The sequence below is a fragment of the Haliaeetus albicilla genome, chromosome 2 (assembly GCF_947461875.1).
Source record: "Haliaeetus albicilla chromosome 2, bHalAlb1.1, whole genome shotgun sequence".
NCBI lineage: Eukaryota > Metazoa > Chordata > Aves > Accipitriformes > Accipitridae > Haliaeetus > Haliaeetus albicilla.
In genome coordinates this window covers 20,439,152-20,458,464 of record NC_091484.1, presented here as the reverse complement: position 1 = coordinate 20,458,464, position 19,313 = coordinate 20,439,152, and the positions used below count along the sequence as shown (strand labels likewise).

General features: G+C 39.0%; 1 protein-coding gene across 3 annotated transcripts in view; it reads right to left on the bottom strand.

Annotated features, from left to right (window-relative positions):
- Positions 1-344: 344 nt before the first annotated feature.
- Positions 345-19,313, bottom strand: part of BMPER (BMP binding endothelial regulator) — a 156,392-nt gene continuing 137,423 nt past the window's right edge. For all 3 annotated transcript variants that reach the window (XM_069809243.1, XM_069809219.1, XM_069809235.1), the window contains 2 exons: positions 14,134-14,264; positions 345-7,921 (listed from right to left, as the gene is read on the bottom strand). In XM_069809243.1, coding sequence (XP_069665344.1) covers positions 7,740-7,921; positions 14,134-14,264 — 313 coding nt within the window. In that variant the 3' untranslated portion in view covers positions 345-7,739. The remainder of the gene's footprint in view (positions 7,922-14,133; positions 14,265-19,313) is intronic.

The window sequence follows — 19,313 nt, the reverse complement described above, 5'->3', positions numbered from 1 at the left end:
TTCCTAAAATTTCTGCGATTTTTGTAAAGCATTATCATTTCTGTTCCACCAGTGGGAAAACTACAGCCAATAGCAGTGAAGTAACTTGGCCAAGTGATACCACATAAACGAGCCACTAGCTGAACAAAGGGTCCCAAACTCCCTGCTCCCAAATCACAGGTAGAAGTAAAGGAAAACTTGCATGGCTTCTCCCTCCTCTCCCAAGAAATAACAGTATTTAACATCAGTTCTTTGGAAAATACAGTATCAATCATTGTGTTGGGAGACACTGCTTTTCTGATTCAGACCTTGCAAATCAGAACAGCAGTTTTCACCGATAGCTATGAAATAATCAGGCATCAATATTTATCTGCATAAAGATAATAAATATTAAGTTTATAAGGGAATAAATAATGTCTTTACAAATATACTCATCACAATCCTACTTTTACAAAATTATATTAGTACAATATTCTTGCAAAAACTGTATAGACTCTCAAAGACAAGCCATGTCAAAGTTACTGCACAGTTTTGCAGTTCTGTAAGATACATTAGACTACATAATAATTTTAAATTCAACAAAGGTATAAATTGAGACATACTGAAGACAGAAATTTAGTAAAATTTAAAATAGATTCCATATTTACATGAATGCACCTCAGGTGAAATCTGTTTAAAATTTAGCATGAGTAAGCAAAGCAATTCTAAACATTCGAATGTAAACATTCTGCAGTGATGCTCTTGAAACTACAGAGCATTCTCAACAAATTGCATATAAAATATTTCAAGTGACCCATCCATACATTAATGGCTTCAAACATCTAATATATGTGATACACACTGTAATTTTCCCTGCAGCTTCTCTTCCCCTTTATCATTTGCAGGGTAGCAGTCAATTATAATGAACAAGAAATTAAAAAAAAAAAAAAAAAGCACATCTTGTCGTTTGACATAAGTATTATTCTATGGGTTCCTATAGAGTTATTCTTGATGCACACCAACATGAAGAAGATCAGGGCTCCATATCAGTCATGGTGGGGTTCAAACACCTGCATATTTACACCCCAAACTAGCAAACAAACATTCAGGTGCCTAAGATAGGAGGAATACTTTCCTCCAAACTCTACTCATTTATTTCACTCCCTTCAAAACACAGTGAAATTTTAACTATAGAACTGCATCAGCACATACTCACTTCTGGGTTTTGATCCATATTCTGTAGAATCCAATCAAGTTTTTTCTATGGGTTTTGAATGCCACTCAATGATACTCATTAAAGAAGTTGAATACTTGCAGTGAATATTAAAAAAAAATCTCTAGTTTCTACATTCTCTTTTCTTCATCAGTTTCTATATTCACTCTTCCTTTTTCCTTATTAATACCATTTATAAAAATTATTGTGAAATTAAGTACAACAAATTACTTTTTTTTTCCTCTTCATTTATAAACTGTGATCTCTTGTCACAAATTATTTGTACTGATTTGGGCTGCAGATGCTTTTATTCTAATACAGTGTTATCAGAGTTTTGTAATGAACTATAGGTGGAAGCAATTAGAAGTCTATAACTGAGGGTAGCCACACCAAGACTGTGGATTACTTCCACAACTATAAAGCCAGGAAGGTGCTAGTATGATCTCAAACCAGATTAAAACTAGTATAGCTAGCAACAGTTAACTCACTGAAATTGTTCCCTACTTTTACCAGTGCAAAAGAAAAAAAAATCAAGTCCGATATGTCCCTTTCTTTTAACAATAACAAGAAACAAAACAGGGTAGGAAATTACAATATAATGTAAGAAATTATTATGTTGACATTGGAAATCAATAGAAAAAAATTCTCCAATCTTCTAAAGTCTTAAAAAAGAAAGCTTCAAAAAGCCTTGACTTCTATGATGTTCTAGCAGTAGATAGCAGCATGATCATAAAATAGATCTATGTATAGAAATCATGAAGAAATAAGAAATATCATGAGGTTTAATATTTGATCCTGCCAGATGCTGAACTCCCTGGCCCTGACCCAGCAAACCATTTAAGCATGTGGTTGGAAGTCAGCGTGTATGTTGCCCCATTGAAGCAAACGAAGTTATTCAAAGTTTAAGCACATAGTTAAGTGCTTTGAACGATTGGGTCATTAAAGTACCAACCACTTACTGCGAGAGTATAAGGCTAAATTACCACTGTGAACAGGTTGTTGCATAGCTGTCCATTACGAGGCTTACATACCACTCTTTGAAGCATGCTTTGAAGCATTTCTTCACCACTGGATAAGAAAAAAATGTGGGTCTGTCTGGGCAGGAAATGCCTACATTCCCATCATTTCACTTTCATGTGCAAAACCAAATTATATTAATGCCCAGGTATAAGCATCACTTAGGGAAATACAAAGCACTATCAATGATAATGGTAATTATGCAATGCCACCCCCCTCCCACCACACATACACACTCCATTAGAGCCAACTTCCTCCTCTGTGCAGGGCTAGCATTAACTCATAACTTGCAATGAAAAGGGTAAAGTCATGCAAATAGCCAATGCTGCATGTTATATTTACACATTGCTTTGTGTTTCTAAGATGCTGCTTGATGCTGAGCAACGTGGCTGCCTGGTAAAAGCAGTGTCAAAAAGAAAACTTGTGCCCTCCTAGTAGTAGGTAGGTAGAACTTGCAATTTTATCTCAAAGCCAGCAACAAAACTAGTTATAAAAGTACATTTGTAGCCTTTGTTCTGACAGTTGTAGACTGGGAAATGATGTGTGTTCACTAAAACATATATCCTGGAGGAAACCAAACAGGTTTGTTGTGCTAGTGGAAGCATGAGAACCAAATTCTGCAAATGTTTGCCTCATCTCAGCCCAGGAAATAAGATCCCTTGCCTTAACTTTGGTGACTTCTTCTACTGTGATTTAAGGGTTATGAGAGAAGTAGGAATATAGGCTCATAACTTTATTTTAATTATGGATTTCTATACCTACCAATATACACCTGTTCTATTCAGATCTCAACATACGATTCTGCTGTGGTTGGTTTGGGGTTTTGGGGTGGCTGGTGGGGGTGTTTTTTGCTCATGGATGTACTTTGCCTGTGTCAGAGAACAGTTTCAGTTTAGTTCTTACCATTTGAAGGGAAAATATCCACAGAGAAAAAAAGTCCTATTACTACTTTCTTCCTTCTCATTTGCCTCTTCCCCTTATTCTGTCATCCTGCCTCCTTATTTCCTCACATCATTATACCACCTTCATTCAAACACCATGCCATGGCCATCTGACAGATCAAGAGCTACGTCGTGTTCATAGGAGAACCTTATTTTGTTGTTATAGACTCTGGTGCTCAGATGTCATGGTGATTATTGCACTAGAAATCCTAAGCTGTGCAACCACCTTTACGCAGAGAGAAGGAATTCTGTAATGGCAGCGCAGTTAGGCCTTTGTCCTGAAAAATTTGCAGGCGCAGACTAGAAATTTTTCTGTAAGGAAGCAGAAACATCTATATTGCCACAGGGCTTTCTACAATGGTAAAATCAGGGATAGCAGAACAAGCATTAGATCAGTGTTATGTAAAGTTGCTGTTTGTCAGATACTGAGACCTTGGCATAATGCTCCTTTATTCGGGACTGTTCCTGAAATACCTGAAACATCTCACCACTTCAGTGCTAAATGCTATTTGCCTCTCTTTCCAGTCTGTCCAGCTGCAAATGCATGGGCTGTTATTCTCATATCCGTTAGTTCTGATATAACCTTGTCTGCTTTTAATGAAGGCAAAAAAAAAGTATCTCTGTACAGTCATTCAAGATCAGTCCAGCTATTGCAAATGTCACGTTCTGTCAGGGGGAAGCCAAGCAGTGTCAAACCGTATTTGAATCCTATGTTCAAAAAAAGCAGAAAGCCTCTAATGAGAAGAACTTATGTATTTTAGGTTATCTACTGGAAACTGCTTACGTGATGCAAGGATGGGGTCACATTTGGGTAGGATATTAAGAATCTTTTCATTTTTTGCTCCAAGTGCATCATACCTTACTCTATAGAAGAAAGGTGTTCTTGGAAAATGTGGGAGTACCTACAGAGTCTTGGGCTACAACTCAAATTGCTCTGCTTGGCTATGGCTTGTCTCCATGGTTTATAAAACTCAATATATATGACAAAAATAGACACAATTGAAAGTAAATGAGGAGGAAGTAAATGTATTTGACCTCCACATATGCCAACTAAAAGCTGACTTTGAAGCAATGATGGTATGGGAGATATGGGACAACCTGATGCAAAGCAGACCTGAGTAGATTGGTAAAATACCAGCTGACATTCCCCTGGTGATGTATGGCATTTTAGAGCATTTTCTATCTGTAAACTTAAAAAAGGTGCATAAACCCAGAGCCTCATTTGCCCAGTGAAGTATAGAATATTAAATGACTTGCCAGGGAACACATAGCAGGTTAATGGCAAAGGTATTGATCCAAGTCTTTCCTTGATCCCATCCTGCATTACAGAGCTGTTTCTTAGACTTTCCTTTTGGATCATTCTTTGGTTGGAACCTCTGCTCCTTCAAATACATTTCACCTTACAAATTGGCACAAAGTTATATGCACCAATTGACATAAGCATAATCAAGACCAAAACTTAGACAACCATTTGTTTTGCATGGTGAATATACTAGATGTATTATCAACCTTATGCTATTATTAAAAACACATTACTGCATACTAAACACATTTAGCATACTAAAATTGGATTATCAGTGAATCTTGTCAAAAATAAATCCCCAGTGATACGCAGGAAGTTTCCAGGTCTAGCATCCTAGGGATAATATTTCATGAGCTCTAGCATCCTAGGGGTAATATTTCATGAGCCAAGACTGCAGAATTAGAGAGAATGCTGCACTAAAGAGGAAGATGGGCTGCAACCCCAACTGTATGAGGCCACTGGTAATGCTGTTATTGATGTCATTGGGCTAGACTTTCAACTTTTGAATAACCTGAAAGTAGAGAGGCAAACAGGAAAGCAGAGTGAGACAGCCCCAGCTGGGACTGATCTGGTCTGAATAGCTCAGTTGGGCACAGGGTAACTACAGATACAGATATAAAACCTGTGCCAAGCTGAAACTTGGGGGCATTTCTAGAAAAGCAGAAATCCTTTACCTTAGACTGTACATGTGAACTGAGCAGATGATAGCCCTTACTGATGCCTTGAAAACTGCGGAGTTTGGAGGAAAAAGCTCTGCAGCACCAAAAGGGCACAATCAGACAGCTTAGAGATAAAACCACTTTCCTCTCTTCCTCAGTCTACATCACTAAAGCAAAAAGCAGGGGGCTACCCTTAATTAGGCAGATGTGAAAAAGCTAAACTGAGGAACAAGTCCTCATTTTGAGATGACCTGTAGGTCAGGTTTCAAACTGAACCATTTTAAGATTTGAAAATAGAGTCTGTCCTACAGATAGACTGAGTCACTTCTTCACCTGGCATCAGTTAAGCATTGCTTGAATGCGATCAGTAGACTGAGAGATCTGGAGGGCTCTCCCTTCACCTTTCACTCACCTTTATCAGTCAGGAGAAGAAAAGGGAAGGACAGTTCTATACACGGTTCATGTATGCAATTGACTTTGCCTGTATTTTTATTTTGGAAACTCTGAGCAGTAAGTAATGAAAACCTATCAGTAATGAAAATCTATCCTAAACTAGAGCTAGGCAAATAACCTTTTTAATGGTTTAGACCCCATATGTCATCATCGAAAGCTCACAGGCTGAAATGTTCTTCAGTCTAACTGATGCTTTAAATTATTTTAATGACTGCCATTTTATATTTTAACTCCTTGGACTAATTGCAAAATTGTTCTAAATTTCAGCTTCACCATTCAATTATCACGAGCCACATAAAACTCTTCTAGTTTCCTGCTCTGATGGGATCTGCACATTTGCAATTCTGCTTCCCAGTGCACTTGTGTGTGCAGCTTTCAAACCCTCTCTGCCAGCAAAACCAAATTATTTGATTGTTCCAAGAAAACGAACACAAAGGGGACATAAAAAGATCAGGCTGAATTTATTTAAGATTTGGATAAACATCCATGGAACGCTCTGGCATTATTTGCCCAGCTCTTTTTAGCGCTGTGGTGGTACAGCATTTTGGACAGTGTGATGCCTAAACTAACCAGGCTCACTCAGCATCTTCCTCCAGGACAGGATCGCAGAGAGGTTGTATAACCCAAGTGTGTTGCACCCACTCACTCACTGTAAACTCAGACCCTCCAAAACTTCCTGGAGAATGAAGAATTAAAGGAGAAAATTGTTCAAAGCATTACAATGTGCAATTTCAATGCAAGGCATAATGGATGTAGCCGTGTGGGAGGATATTACTTCATTACAAACCTAAATCAGATGCCCAAAGATTTCTGTCATCTCCAGAGACCATTCTATCAGGCTTTACAAGAGGTTTTCCAGTGGAAGAAAAATAGCTCCCCCCTCCCTTCAGGCTTGAGAAGGTTTTTAACAGGCTTTTTTAACAGTTTCTAATGCAATTCCATATTATTGCTTCTCCCCTGGGAGACTTCAAAAGTCATGCAAACTTCACAGAGCCCACATGTTCGTAAACCTCAAGCAAAAGACCAGTAAGGAAATAAATTGCAGTTCTCCAATTAGCATTTGACATTCTCTACTGTTTTTTGCTGGGTGAATTTGTCTTTCTTTTAAACCATGCTGATAAATTAAATGAGTTACTAAACCCGGCATTATTTCATGTTTTAAGGCACATTGAAATCAAACACTCCAATTCACAATGGGATTTGTTTTCTGCATAATATTTGGGGGAAATATGAAACAAACCCAGCAGTTTCCAACATGTTAAAGGGGCTAATATGTACATGAATATTTTCTTCAAGCTCCTTATTGTGTATTCACAGCTTCTGCCAAACACAACAGAGACAGGGCATTAGGATATGAAATGGGAAGTGGTCAAATTTTCAAAGTGAGCTGCTGGGTGCCAAACACTTTTGAAAATCTGGCCCCTGACTCTTTGGTGCTGTTCCAGAAAGAAATATCTCTATGTTGGCAGTTGGCCAACCAGCTTTGGAAATCGTTTTGCACAGTTATTTCAGTAAAGCATAAAAGCTGATCCTCAGCTTTCTCTGCCTGATTAAGCACTGTCACCAATCACTATGCAGCTCCAAGGTACGCATGAAATATTCCTAGATAAATCCTCCATCTCCAGAGAAATGTGTTTCCTGTACGACTGTAAATCCAGGTTCTGTGTTGAAACTAATCCAGTCTGGCAGTGCTATGGCCCTAGAAAAGTTTCCTCAGAAACAACAAACTTATGCAATGGCAAAGTCATCTAATCTTTTCATGCCACTATATTATATTAAAAACACCTGGTTTATTTATACAATGACTTACAGATCAGGGACCTAGAAATAATAATACATAAACTTTATAGCAAAAAATATACATATAATAATTCATCCTTCTATGATATATAGAAATGATGTATATTTGTGTGTGTGTACATATATATAAATATATGGGTTGTACTTACGTTTAGGGCACTTGTGTATAGACATGTGTATCTACATACACACGGTATACATTTATATATCTTTCTAGGTGCCATGTGTGTATACATAAACACACATAAATACACACGCAGGAGTATATTTACACTCTGTGAGTAGATGTGTACTTTGCAGAATCGGCACACAAACAGCTGGAGTCCTTCGCTGGCTGTGAGCATCAAAGAGGTCAGTGACCACCCACATCAATGTCCGCAGAAAGAGAACTAATGTCATCGCTGTGGGCACAGGACTGGCTTGATGCATCTTCCTTTGTGAAGAACTAAATTTGCTGGACAGTGGCACCCTGCAACGCAGGGCTTGTTGCATGGGCCAATCTCATTCCAGTTGTCACATGTTTTGACACATCCTGGACCACAGGTATCATAAACTGCACCGTGTTTACACTGGGTTGCTGAAAGGCAGTTAAAAGGAAAAAAATAATGCATATTACACAGAGTCACACAAGGAAAGTTATGTATCTGTTTGCTTGGTTTCTACTGCAAATATCGAAAAAGCACGTTTTGGTATGATGCTCATTTAGAGGAAAAAATTACTTGTAAAGAGATTCCACTATATTAAATGCAACACTACTTTACATCACAAATATAAAGGTAGCAAAATTTCCAATCAAAAAGGCATCAAGTTCCTAGCAGTCTTGAACTTTTTGAGAATTTTAATACAGCTGACGGTATATAAGGCTTTGGCAAGGTTTCTATCTACAAACAGATCTATACTTTATATTTAAGGCTTAACTTTGTTTATGTATTTGTTACAATGCCTTTTATCAAAGATTCCTGAAACATTTACAAGGACAGACAGTTATTATCAGTCCCACTCCTACAAAAAGAAGAGGAGAAAGGAGAGTCATTCACCACATCAGACTTCCTATTCTTAAGATTATACATTAAATATTGCAGCAAATCAAAACAATACTGTTAATTCAGTAGCACCATTTCAAAAGCAAAAAATTGTTTTTAAAAATCAATTATTTCAATGCTTTATGCTATTTTTACCAAGGGATCACTGAAAATGAGGATTCTTGCACTTAATGATTCCAGTATCTATTCATTGATTTATGTAGTTGACAGTTCAATGCATTTCCAACACAAGAGACCACTGAGGCCTCAGCTAAAAGCACTATACCCCCTCCAGATCAATATTTAAACTCTTCACATTTTATATCCTGCCTTTTTAGTATGGAGAATAATATATGGTTTGATAGCAAATGAAAGTCTGTTATTCTTTCTAACGTCTGTGCTGATTGCAAAAACAAGTACTGATAAAATAGTTTATAGATGGTAAGGGAGTCTCAAGCATCCAGAATCATCTCTTGCTATTTACAGAGAGGTGGTTGCATTCTTCCATTTCGAGAGAGATTGAAGGTCCAGATTTTTTAAGGAACAGTTCTGTTATGGGTGGAAAAATGCTGTTTTGTTGTGAGGATTGGCCTTAGAGTGCCATTACAGTACTGTTAGTATTCATAAAGAGAAAATAGGCAGAAATAAATTGATTGAATATTTATAAGAGTGCATCACAGAGGATGGAAGTCTTAGTGCTAAGGCATCATAAATTTAAGGGGTTCCTCTACACCATTAACAAAGTGATCTTCAAAACAGCATCAGCTTCTTGCAAGTTTTACTTCTTATGCATTTTATCACATTTATATGTATGTGAAAAGTAGCCCTGAAGAAAGAAGTCTGGCAAGAATGCATACAAAGTTCTCAGGACACAGATATTAAATAAGCAAACAAAAAATTGGATAGTACAGCAGAAAATGACCCTGGAGTTACAGAGAATCAACAGCTGAGTATTAGATAGATATTAGATATTAGGGAAAAAAAAGCTTTCTAGTTTAAGCATGAGAAAGCACCAGAGCAAACTACCTAAAAACTCTGTGAGACATCTTTTACTGAACATCATTTTAGAATAGGTTTGAAAAAACATCTTTCAGCAATGTTCAAGATAGTCTTATTCAGCTTGTGGGTATAGATCTTTTGAGAACTTTTTTTCAGCTTTACATTTCTATCTTGCTCGGCATCATAACTTTCATGCACATTGAAGAAGGAACAAACAAAAGGAATAACTAAAATGAAATTTAAATTAAACAGGAAATTTAGAAGGTGGGAAAAACATGCAAGCAATATTGAGTGTACAGTAAAATGTTAGATTCACAACAAGCTCTGCACTTATGTCGTGTGTTAGGAATAGAGATTGAATCTCTGTAAGAGGGGAAATGAAAATGTGCAGAGCTCCCAGGAGCTTTGCAAACAATGTATTAACTGTCTAGAAAAGTAGACCAAGATGTTCAAAGACGGATAGTGACTGTCCACACACAGAGTGAATTACCTTGAGGGGGCTGTTTACTAGAAGCTTTTGTCCCTCTTCTCTGAGAATGAGTTTCCCTTAAAAGGATCTCTAATTGACCAACCACAAACTGAAACACTAGGCTTCAGTACATGCAGTTTCCACATAGAAAGGTCTGCAAGCTTCAGTTTTTAGGCTGCACAGGTTTCATCCCACAAAGCTTTACTGCAGTAATAGCTGGCCTGTTTGTTCCACGTGAACTCTGTTTGGTGCCTCAGCCAGTGGGTTTGAGGAAAGTTGGCCAAGGTCTCCTTTCCACTTCCTCATCTCTGCCCCAGAGCAAATGAGAATATATTACAGCCTGCCCTTGGCAGCCGTGGCATCTGTAAGTACTCCCCAGCTCTGCTCTATCACACATGGATGTAGTATGTCAAAACACCTCCTTCTCCTTCAGATGATGCCATGTAGAAGATATGATGACTTTTATTTTCTGCTGTAATGTCTATAATGGCATTATTAATTTGCTGTCAAGGGAAAAATTAGAAGAGTACAATGGTTGCTGTTTAAGTTCCTTGGATGACTTTTATTGTTGAGTGCTTCAGTTGTTAACATGTGGTGTGATTGATCCAGAACATTCCACTTCATCAACACTTTAAAAAATAAAAATAAAGACATTCTGCAGCAGGCTTCCCAGGGACTGCTGAAATGAATCAGTACCATGTAAACATGGAAAACAGAAGTGATGCCTTTGCACCCGTCTTTTAAGGCAAATTCCTCTCTTAAAGAACTGAGCTCTGTTAGTAATAACTTCCTTAGTGCACTACCAAAAAAAATCCAAAACCTAACCCCAAAGTACAAAAGTTACTAATAATACTGCATTTTGCAATGTTACCAGTCCCAACAGGATTTTTCCACTCTTCTTCTAGAACATGTGTTTGGCATGACAGATGTGAGCTTCCTCAGACTGCTTTCTGAGCTGGCAGGATGATAGCCAGCTCCAGTGCAGAAGCCATATAGTCACATAAATACAGCACTGTGCCTGAGTTAATAAACCCTGCCTAATAAGGCTATACAGTTTTCAGACCAGAGCTGGTTTATTCTAGCCAGTTTGGCAGTTTCACAGAGAAGGCTTGTATCTGTCTGCTCCTGTCTTTGTAGACATGGCTGTAATTATTTAGGAGTAATTCTTGTTCCCCAATACAAAAGCCGAAATACCTAGCATGGAACTGCTGAAGGATTCCCTTGGTGAATGATATCTGGTAAATCTGATTCCACAGAAATTTCTGAGCTAATATTTGTGCATCAATGAATCATCCTGCTGCTTCTGATGGTGTTGCACCATTTGGGCTTTTGAGGTGTTCTGTAGGACTTTCAAACTGAATGTCACTCATGGTGCTTGCAATTCAAAACATCTCTGTCTAGCACAGTAGAAGGCAATAGTTCTGGGCACTGACCTTCTAATGATACACTTGCGTTAATCTTTTCAACTTTCAATTTTTAATGAGTTTCCACAGAAAAGTCAGAATAGCCTTCTGATACATACTCACATGAAATAAAGCAATTAAAGGAAAGCAGCATATAACAGGGAAAAAGAGTGACTTTGGCCAAACAATTCTACAGAAGAGAAAAGGGGACGCAGGAGAGAAGAATAAAAATCAGATATACACTCATCCTCCTCTAGTTCAACTGATCACGTAGCAAAAAGATAAAATTGTTCAGTTTTTATGAGGCTGCTGGAGCATGTCAGCACATCAGTGCTACCATGTGCACTTTGCACTTTACTATAGTCCATATCTGCTTTTTCTTCTTGCCTGTGTAGTCATGCCCATAGCAGGGAGTTATTGCCCTCTGCCATCCTTGAGTCTTCTTTCTCTCAGTGCCCTCAGAAATTCAGTGTTAAATTACTATGGCCCAAGGCCTTTCACCACTTCAGTTTACTTAACTTCATTTTATAAACTGCTTGCTTAACCTCTCTTGGGCTAAAAAAAAAAATCTTTTTTCTATCATCTCCTTTCCTTTTCAAACCTCTTCTTTCCATTTGTATCCTTTCATTTCCCTCTTGCATGTATCACTTTTTCCTATTTCTTCTTTCCCTCACACTGTCTCTCCTGTTTTTTTTTTTCTTCTCCTTCACACATCATATTTCTTCCTGTGCCCATCCTAACAGGTCTCACTCCCCACTACTTCCCATGGAAACCCATATTCCTTTCCAAACCTTCTCAGTTCTGGTGCAGATCTCACCAACCCTTTCCTACCCTAACCATTTTCCTTACTCATTAGCTTCTTCTCTTCACCCCTCCAGTTAAATGACAGCTGACATCCCCCTTACCAAGCCATCCTCAAAACACAGCAAACCTTGAGCAGAAGCATTTCACAGAGGACTTAAGAGGAGGGTACGCTGCCGCACTGGGGGAGGAGGAAGACTATGTAGGGAACACAACATATAATTCAGCCTCCTGAGCATCTTGTTTGGCTGGGTCTCCACACAACACAATCTTTCTAAAGATTATAAAAATGAACTAAAAGTGTACAGCAATCAGAGTAGAGGAACTGGTAACCACACAAGATCTGGTTTTATAACACACAAAAGAATAATTGAAACCTGACTTTACTAATAAGGATACTTCATTTTCATCAGAACACAGCTCTTCCAAGTATTCCATCAGCTATGAAATGTCAAGCAGGAAATGAAAGTCACAGAACACTGAAGTTTTATTACAGATATATTGTTTCATACCCAGGAACTTTCATCGGTAATTAGGACACAATAATTGTAACTACAAGTTTGGGGGAGAAAAAAGTAAGCTAAAGATTAAAATCTTGATGCTGGCTACTGGTAACATTGCAGTGGATGCACTTTAATGCTTACTGTACGATTTACAGTAGAAGACGGTGCTACTTGTTTGACATTGGATGCTAAAGTAAGTGTTTTGAGGCTACTAGACCATATACAGCTTATCTATATTTTCTGCTTAACAAGATTTCCCCTTTCCCTTTAGAAGTCTGCACTGAGATTAAAAACTCATGTGGATTTAAACACTTTTCATTAGCTTTAATGGAGGATACATGTTTAAATTCCTTCGTAATGTTCTGTCAATGACTGGTTTTTCCTTAGAAACTTTTCTTGTCTTTGGTAAAATGCCAGAAAAAATGTGAAAAGCCTCAGTTGGTTAAGTCGTGATATGCCAACTATAAACTCCTTAAAGCAGGGATTGGAGTTTTTATTCTTTTTACAGCATCTGCCACAGTGAGGTCTCAGTCTGAAGTGCTTTGGTCAAAAAAAAAAAAAGTTAGGATGCTTGTTTCAGGTTCTGCATGGATCTGCTACCAGCTCAATAGGTTAAAATTACATACATTATTAGTGCTGTCTGAGACCACATCCTTGAATAGGGCTTTCACTTAGTGACACCCTGTTTGGATTGTTCTGTTCCTTTATAAGAAAAAAAATGAGCCTTTCGGGAACAGTCAATCAAATATAATTTGCTCTGTCACTCACCCGTCTCTGCTATTGTGCCTTCAACAGAAAAGGAAATTGAAGTTGAGAGAGTAGACCCTGAGCCACATGCAATCACCGAAATGGACCACAGAGTAATAGCTCTTTGACCAGCACTGAGTATCCTTCTCTCATTTTTTTTTCCAACTACTGTCAATTGCTTTACATAAATCTGAATACATTTCCAGGCAAACCGATGCCATTATAGAATGTCCTAAATTAATGAGACCATCATCAGGGGAAATATTCATCTGCAATATTGCATTTTATTTCAAGTGCCCATGACCACAGGCCACCACTTCTCATGGAAACAATTACTCACAATTACTTGCAATTAATGCAGTCCTAATCACACAGGGAATCTAGTCCAAGTACCAAAATTAATGCAGGTTTGCATTTTAATATTCCCTTTAAATACATTGTCTCTTCTTCCCTTGTTGAACCTACTGCAGTGATATATGCATGCTGCCTCTGGAAATAAAACTGTGCTTTAACAGGAGGTCAAAGGAGTTTAAATGTTATCTGTAATCAACTGTTTACATATCCTGAAAGAAAAACACATTTACTTCTTCCTGGAAGTACATAAAATTAAGATAGGCATCATTAGAGGTGAAAAGTTTTGCAGTGAAATAAACATTTCTAATATTTGATGGTTGAAAATCTTTCCTGGTAAGGTCTTTCTCTGTAACTCGGAATGCCACTTCCCTGCTGGTGCAATCCCAGTCCTTTCTGGGCAGTTCATTTTTGATCCGCCGCCGCCAGTAAAAGGATACTAGCCTATTAGCCTATGCACTGGCTTACAAAAAAGCAGTCCCAAAACACTTTACCTGCACAGTTCTGCTCCGGTACCCACTGGACTTTAAGCCCTTCCCTCTGACAGGCTCGGGTGTATGCCAGGAATGACTCGCAGTAGCAGTTTTTATGGACTGGGCACTCGCACATGTCTGTCACACAGGACCTGTAGAACAAAGCCCCAAAACAAATAAGTAAGGAAAGCTTTGGCAGATATCTGTCCAAGGTTTAGACTTGTCTACTTTCTGGTCACATGGAGTTCAATACCACAGCAACTTGTGCTAAACAGCAAGAAAGTTAAACATGTCTCTGCTGTCACATCCCAAGGACTCATCTCTTTTTTGATGTGCTGCTCTGATGCAGAGAAGTCTCAAGAGCACCAGGGAGAGAACCATGCAGAAATAGGGAGGTGAAAAGACCAAAGAAACATCAGGCAGAGAGGACCAAGACCACAGTAGGAGAAGCCAAACTCCATTTTTGCAATGATTTTGTGTGAACTCTTCTTTCTTATTCCCTGGAAAGTAATAATTTAATAATTTTACCAATAATAATAGCAGCAGTGTTAAGTGGATGACTTCTGCAGGTAATGAGCACATGCCCTTCCATGCAATGGATGAGAAATGGTGCCTTCTCTCCAGGTTACCTCCAGCATCTCCCCACTTTGAAGGCCCCAAAATAGTTATATGCCTGTTTTCTCAGCAGCATCACTACTAAATACCAGACTGTAAGAGACTCCAAAGGAGCAAGGGTGATGCAGCATAACTGAGCAATTCTCATGCTAGGAAATCCCCCAGGTGCTTGTTCATACCACCATATTCTTCCATTGCATAAGATGGAGTCACCACAAAACATGGCAGGGAGCAAAGCTGCTAACATGGCCCTAAGTGAAACTGCTACTGCATATGTCACCACTGTATTTCAAGTTAGCTCATCCAGAACGTGTGCCCATTTGGCACAGACCTAAAATATAACTGGCAAGAGCTGGTGGATTTGCATTTGGCAGTTTCTGCATATGCAGAGTGCTTAGAGGCTTCTGCAAACGCAGCAATGCAAATTCAGAAATGGCAAGTATCTACTGCTCTGAGTGGAATCATTACAAGGCAGGGACAAAGGAGCGGGGAAGACATACTCGACCCTCTGAAAATCACGCCCTCAGTTCCTCTGCTTTCCACTGAGGGTGCTCTGTGCATGCACCTTGAGTGTCAATGGCCCCCCTGCTCCACGCACATTCAAGGACTTCTCCGTTCCTGAGAGGACAAGGCAACTTTTGTGAGAGGCATAAATCCTTCAGAAAGACCAAGGGCTGAAGTAAAAAACGAGCTCTCCATGTTAACTGCTTTTGCTGTGGGCCAAAAATTCAATTGTCTATAGGAAAAGGATGGATATAGGCTTAATTTTTCAGAAACTTTCCCCATAGCTGAATAGGTAACAGCTTGGAAAAGGTGTAAACACCTTAGTCAAAGTAATCAGGAGCCCTAATGTCCATACAATGCTTTAGAGTCATTGGGAACCCTTTATTCAAAACTAGGAGAGAGGATTAGTGATCCTTCAAATACAGACAAGCTTGGTTTTTGCATATCCACCAGTGCCCCTTAAGGAGGAGTATTTCACCTTGCCGAAGTCACTGGCTATTTCAGTGACCATTCGTATGGTTAAACCTGACAGTTCTGCTTGACATTTCTGTGAGCTTTCAATCATTTTACTTTCAGTGGACCCGCAACATGAAATTACCTAAAAATTCACTGTGACAAATAGGCAACCTAAGTGCTAATGTAAAAAGGTTACCTGTCCTGCATTTACCAATATATATGTACTGTGGATAAACAGAATTGCTTTGGATCAAATATATAATATGTTCATATTTACAGACCAGTGGTTTTCACCTGAAATAAGTTTACTTTCTAGGGACAATGTAATTTTATTTCACTTTAGTTCTGCGGTTGGTCCTTTTACATCTTTCCCAGTAACAGATGTTGCTGTATGGGTATCACAGCTGATATGCTGCAAGGAACAGATTAGCACAACATCCTTGGCATTGTTTGGTGTTGTTAGCTGATAAAACACCTTGTATAAGCACAAAGGGTCACCTTTTTCTGTAACACACTCAATAACTTTACACTGTTTCCTTTGGCCACAATATGTTTGTGATCTCTTGCTAGCATCCCTGCAACAGGCATTGCTCCATATACCCCACACTGTTCAGGAGGTGTGTGTGTCATTTTACAGTGAAGTAGATGCTTGTTTGCTGCTGCAGCAAATTATTATCACAAACAGAGTCTGTAATAGTCTCCACAGATAGAGTCCATTATCAAGATACCATTTCATCATCTTTTTGTTTCTGTGCTAGCCTCCTTCATCAATCACATTTTACTGCTCTCCACTGAGATTTAGTTGTTATTATTAATGCCTGCAGTGTTTAGGGATGCTTGCCAGTGCCAGGTTGGCTACATGTTCACTGACTTCCTGCCTTAGAAGTTACAAAATCCTAAACCTGAGGTACTTCCTCTGCTTTTTAGAGCATAAATACATTTTTTTACCACTACTCAGAGGGGGACACCACCTCCTGCACTGAGTCAACGCACCTACAGCTACCTCAGGTTCTTGCATCAGGTCAGGAAATCTCCAGGCTCACTGTCAATCACCCAGCCTTTTTAATCATTAACATGTTTGTGGCAAGGCTAGCACTCACTCTGACAAAGCCTGGGCATGATCTGGGAGATTAGGGAGGCCAGGGCACCATTCCCAGCCTACAAGAGGGCAGCAATGCTCTTTGAGGGTGCAGAGAGTTTAGCCCCTACATACACGTGAGCGACACTATGCCATTAACCCTGGGCTTTGAAATGGCCATGAACATCCAGACAGGCTCCACAGTGAAACATCCCCACTTTGGCTGGGATCAGCACTATTTGCAACAGTGTTCAGCATGGGTGTCCACTAAGGAAGGTAGCATGCCACGTACAACACAAACAATCCTCTGATTCATTACACACCTAATTGCTTGTGTAATTTTTATTTTCCTGAAGTGTTTAATCCTGGTGACAGCTGCTGGGCTCAAGCCCTAGGCTTGGCTGAGGACCAATCATCAGACTGGAGTGGTTTTATTAATGAATTACAATTGATAATTGTTTGTAAGGTTAAATTAATTAATTAATTAAGGTTAAATGAAAGATGAGTGTAAAGGAAACTATATCCACATCTGCCAAGCCTAATCAATCAAAATAAAACCTTTTTTTTCCTAATGAAATTCCTTGCTGGCAAGTTTAAGGCATTAATATTAATTGTAGTTAGATGGATTGGCAGTTGGGGGAGGGGGATTATTTTATATCACTTCTGAAATCAGCAGGGAGCAGGTATGCAGTTGGTCAAAGGGCAAGAGTCAAAGGGCAGTTCTGGGAAAGGTTGTGGAAGCAAAACTGTTTGTCCTCTGGGGGCTGGCTAGTGAGGAGAAGCTGCCCATGGCCCATGGGCAAGTTTTGACTTTGGGTCTGTATTTTTTTCAAAACTGTTTACTTCTTGCATTTAATTACATTTCTTACAGTTATTGTTGTTACAGTTGTATGAGAGGGCTATTACAGGATGCTTCACTAGGTAAATTTAAAAACTGATTCTTGTGTGCTGTCCTAATCCTTTCCCCTTGCAAAAATCTTTGGTATGCCCATAGCATGTGGGTTTTTTTAACCCTTTCCAGTGATTGATACATTTCAAAAATTACTCTGTGCTACCTGATTCCGCCTCCTTTTCATTCCTCCTTTGAATCTGATAAATAGATTTGGTGGCACTAACTGCCTGTATGCAGAGGCTTACCTGTAGTCTAATCTGACTGGACTGTTCAAGCAACAGAAAAATATACTTTTAGTAAAACTTTGGAGTTACACCGATAATGAAACCATACTGACAAGTTACCATACTGCACACTAACAGAGACTTCAGGTCTTCCAAGGTATTGTGACTCTACCAAGACCAAAACATTTGCTTAACTGAAGTAAAAACATATCAGAAGCTTAAACACCAAAACATTACAGTACTATAGAAATAATCCCACAGGAAAACTGCAGTGCAAGTTACTTATAAAATGAAGCCATTTTACCAGCTATGGAAATACAAGATACTTCAGGCAGCCTTTTGCTCTGCCCTTAGTGAAATCATATAGAGATGCAATGATGTTGTGGTCCAAAAGAAAATTAAATTACATTTCTTTTAAGGACATATTTACATTTCTAAAAAATACCTGGCTATGATGGTGCACTTTATCTGGAGTCTCTGCTCCGAGCACAGCCAACCTCTCAGTCCTCAACTGGTATCAAGTGCCTCACTGTGATTCCTTCTGACGCTGTCTTATGCTGCCTGGAGGGTGTGTGTCAGAGATGGCACTAACTGGGTGTGTATAATCACAAACTGTTGCAAGGGGAAATCCATGAAAGTGAAGGCATCAGGCAGCTGTGGGACACACCCTTGAAGGAGACACACACACATACTCTGTTGCCACATCTTCAAAGCGAACTCTATGAGTACACTCCTTCAGCAACTGCCCTTTTTCACATTAAACCATGGAAAGTCTCCAAGTCCCACGAAGGGCAAAGAACTGAGTCCTGTGCTACATGCACTATTAAAAAGAAGAAGAAAAGATCACAGTAACAAAGCCTACAGCCTTAGTCCGTGCCACACAGGATTAAAATTGCAGATGTTCACTTGCTGAACATGAGCAGTTCCTTTTCCTTTGCAGCAAACACAAATCCAAAACCAGAACCAGCCATTTTAGGAAGGACTATTTCTTTTTGCCTTTTTTTTTCCTTCATATTTCAAAATAGGAGTGTTATACAGTGCATTTTTCAAACCTTTTGGTACTTTCAAGAAGTCACTCTATGCTGATGGAAAACACTAACATCTTTCTCTTTCCACCAGTAAGTCTCAACAGACTTTACAAAAGCAATTAGAGATACTGCATCGCTACATCCATTTTATGTATGTGAAGAGGCATAAGGTGGTGAAGGGGTTTGTCTTCTATACCTGGGATAAGCTGTACACTTGCAAACTGCAAAGTCTGAAGGATCATCTGCTTAGAGAGGAGGCTTAATCTCCAGCTCCATCATCCTGTGAGGCAGACTTCTTGGGGTAACTTCTTCTTGGGTATGCCAAATCAGAGGTTTTGTACAAGCTTGGCCTAATTCAGTTTTCCTGATCCAAAATTAGACCTCCTTTCTCTTCCTTTACAGGA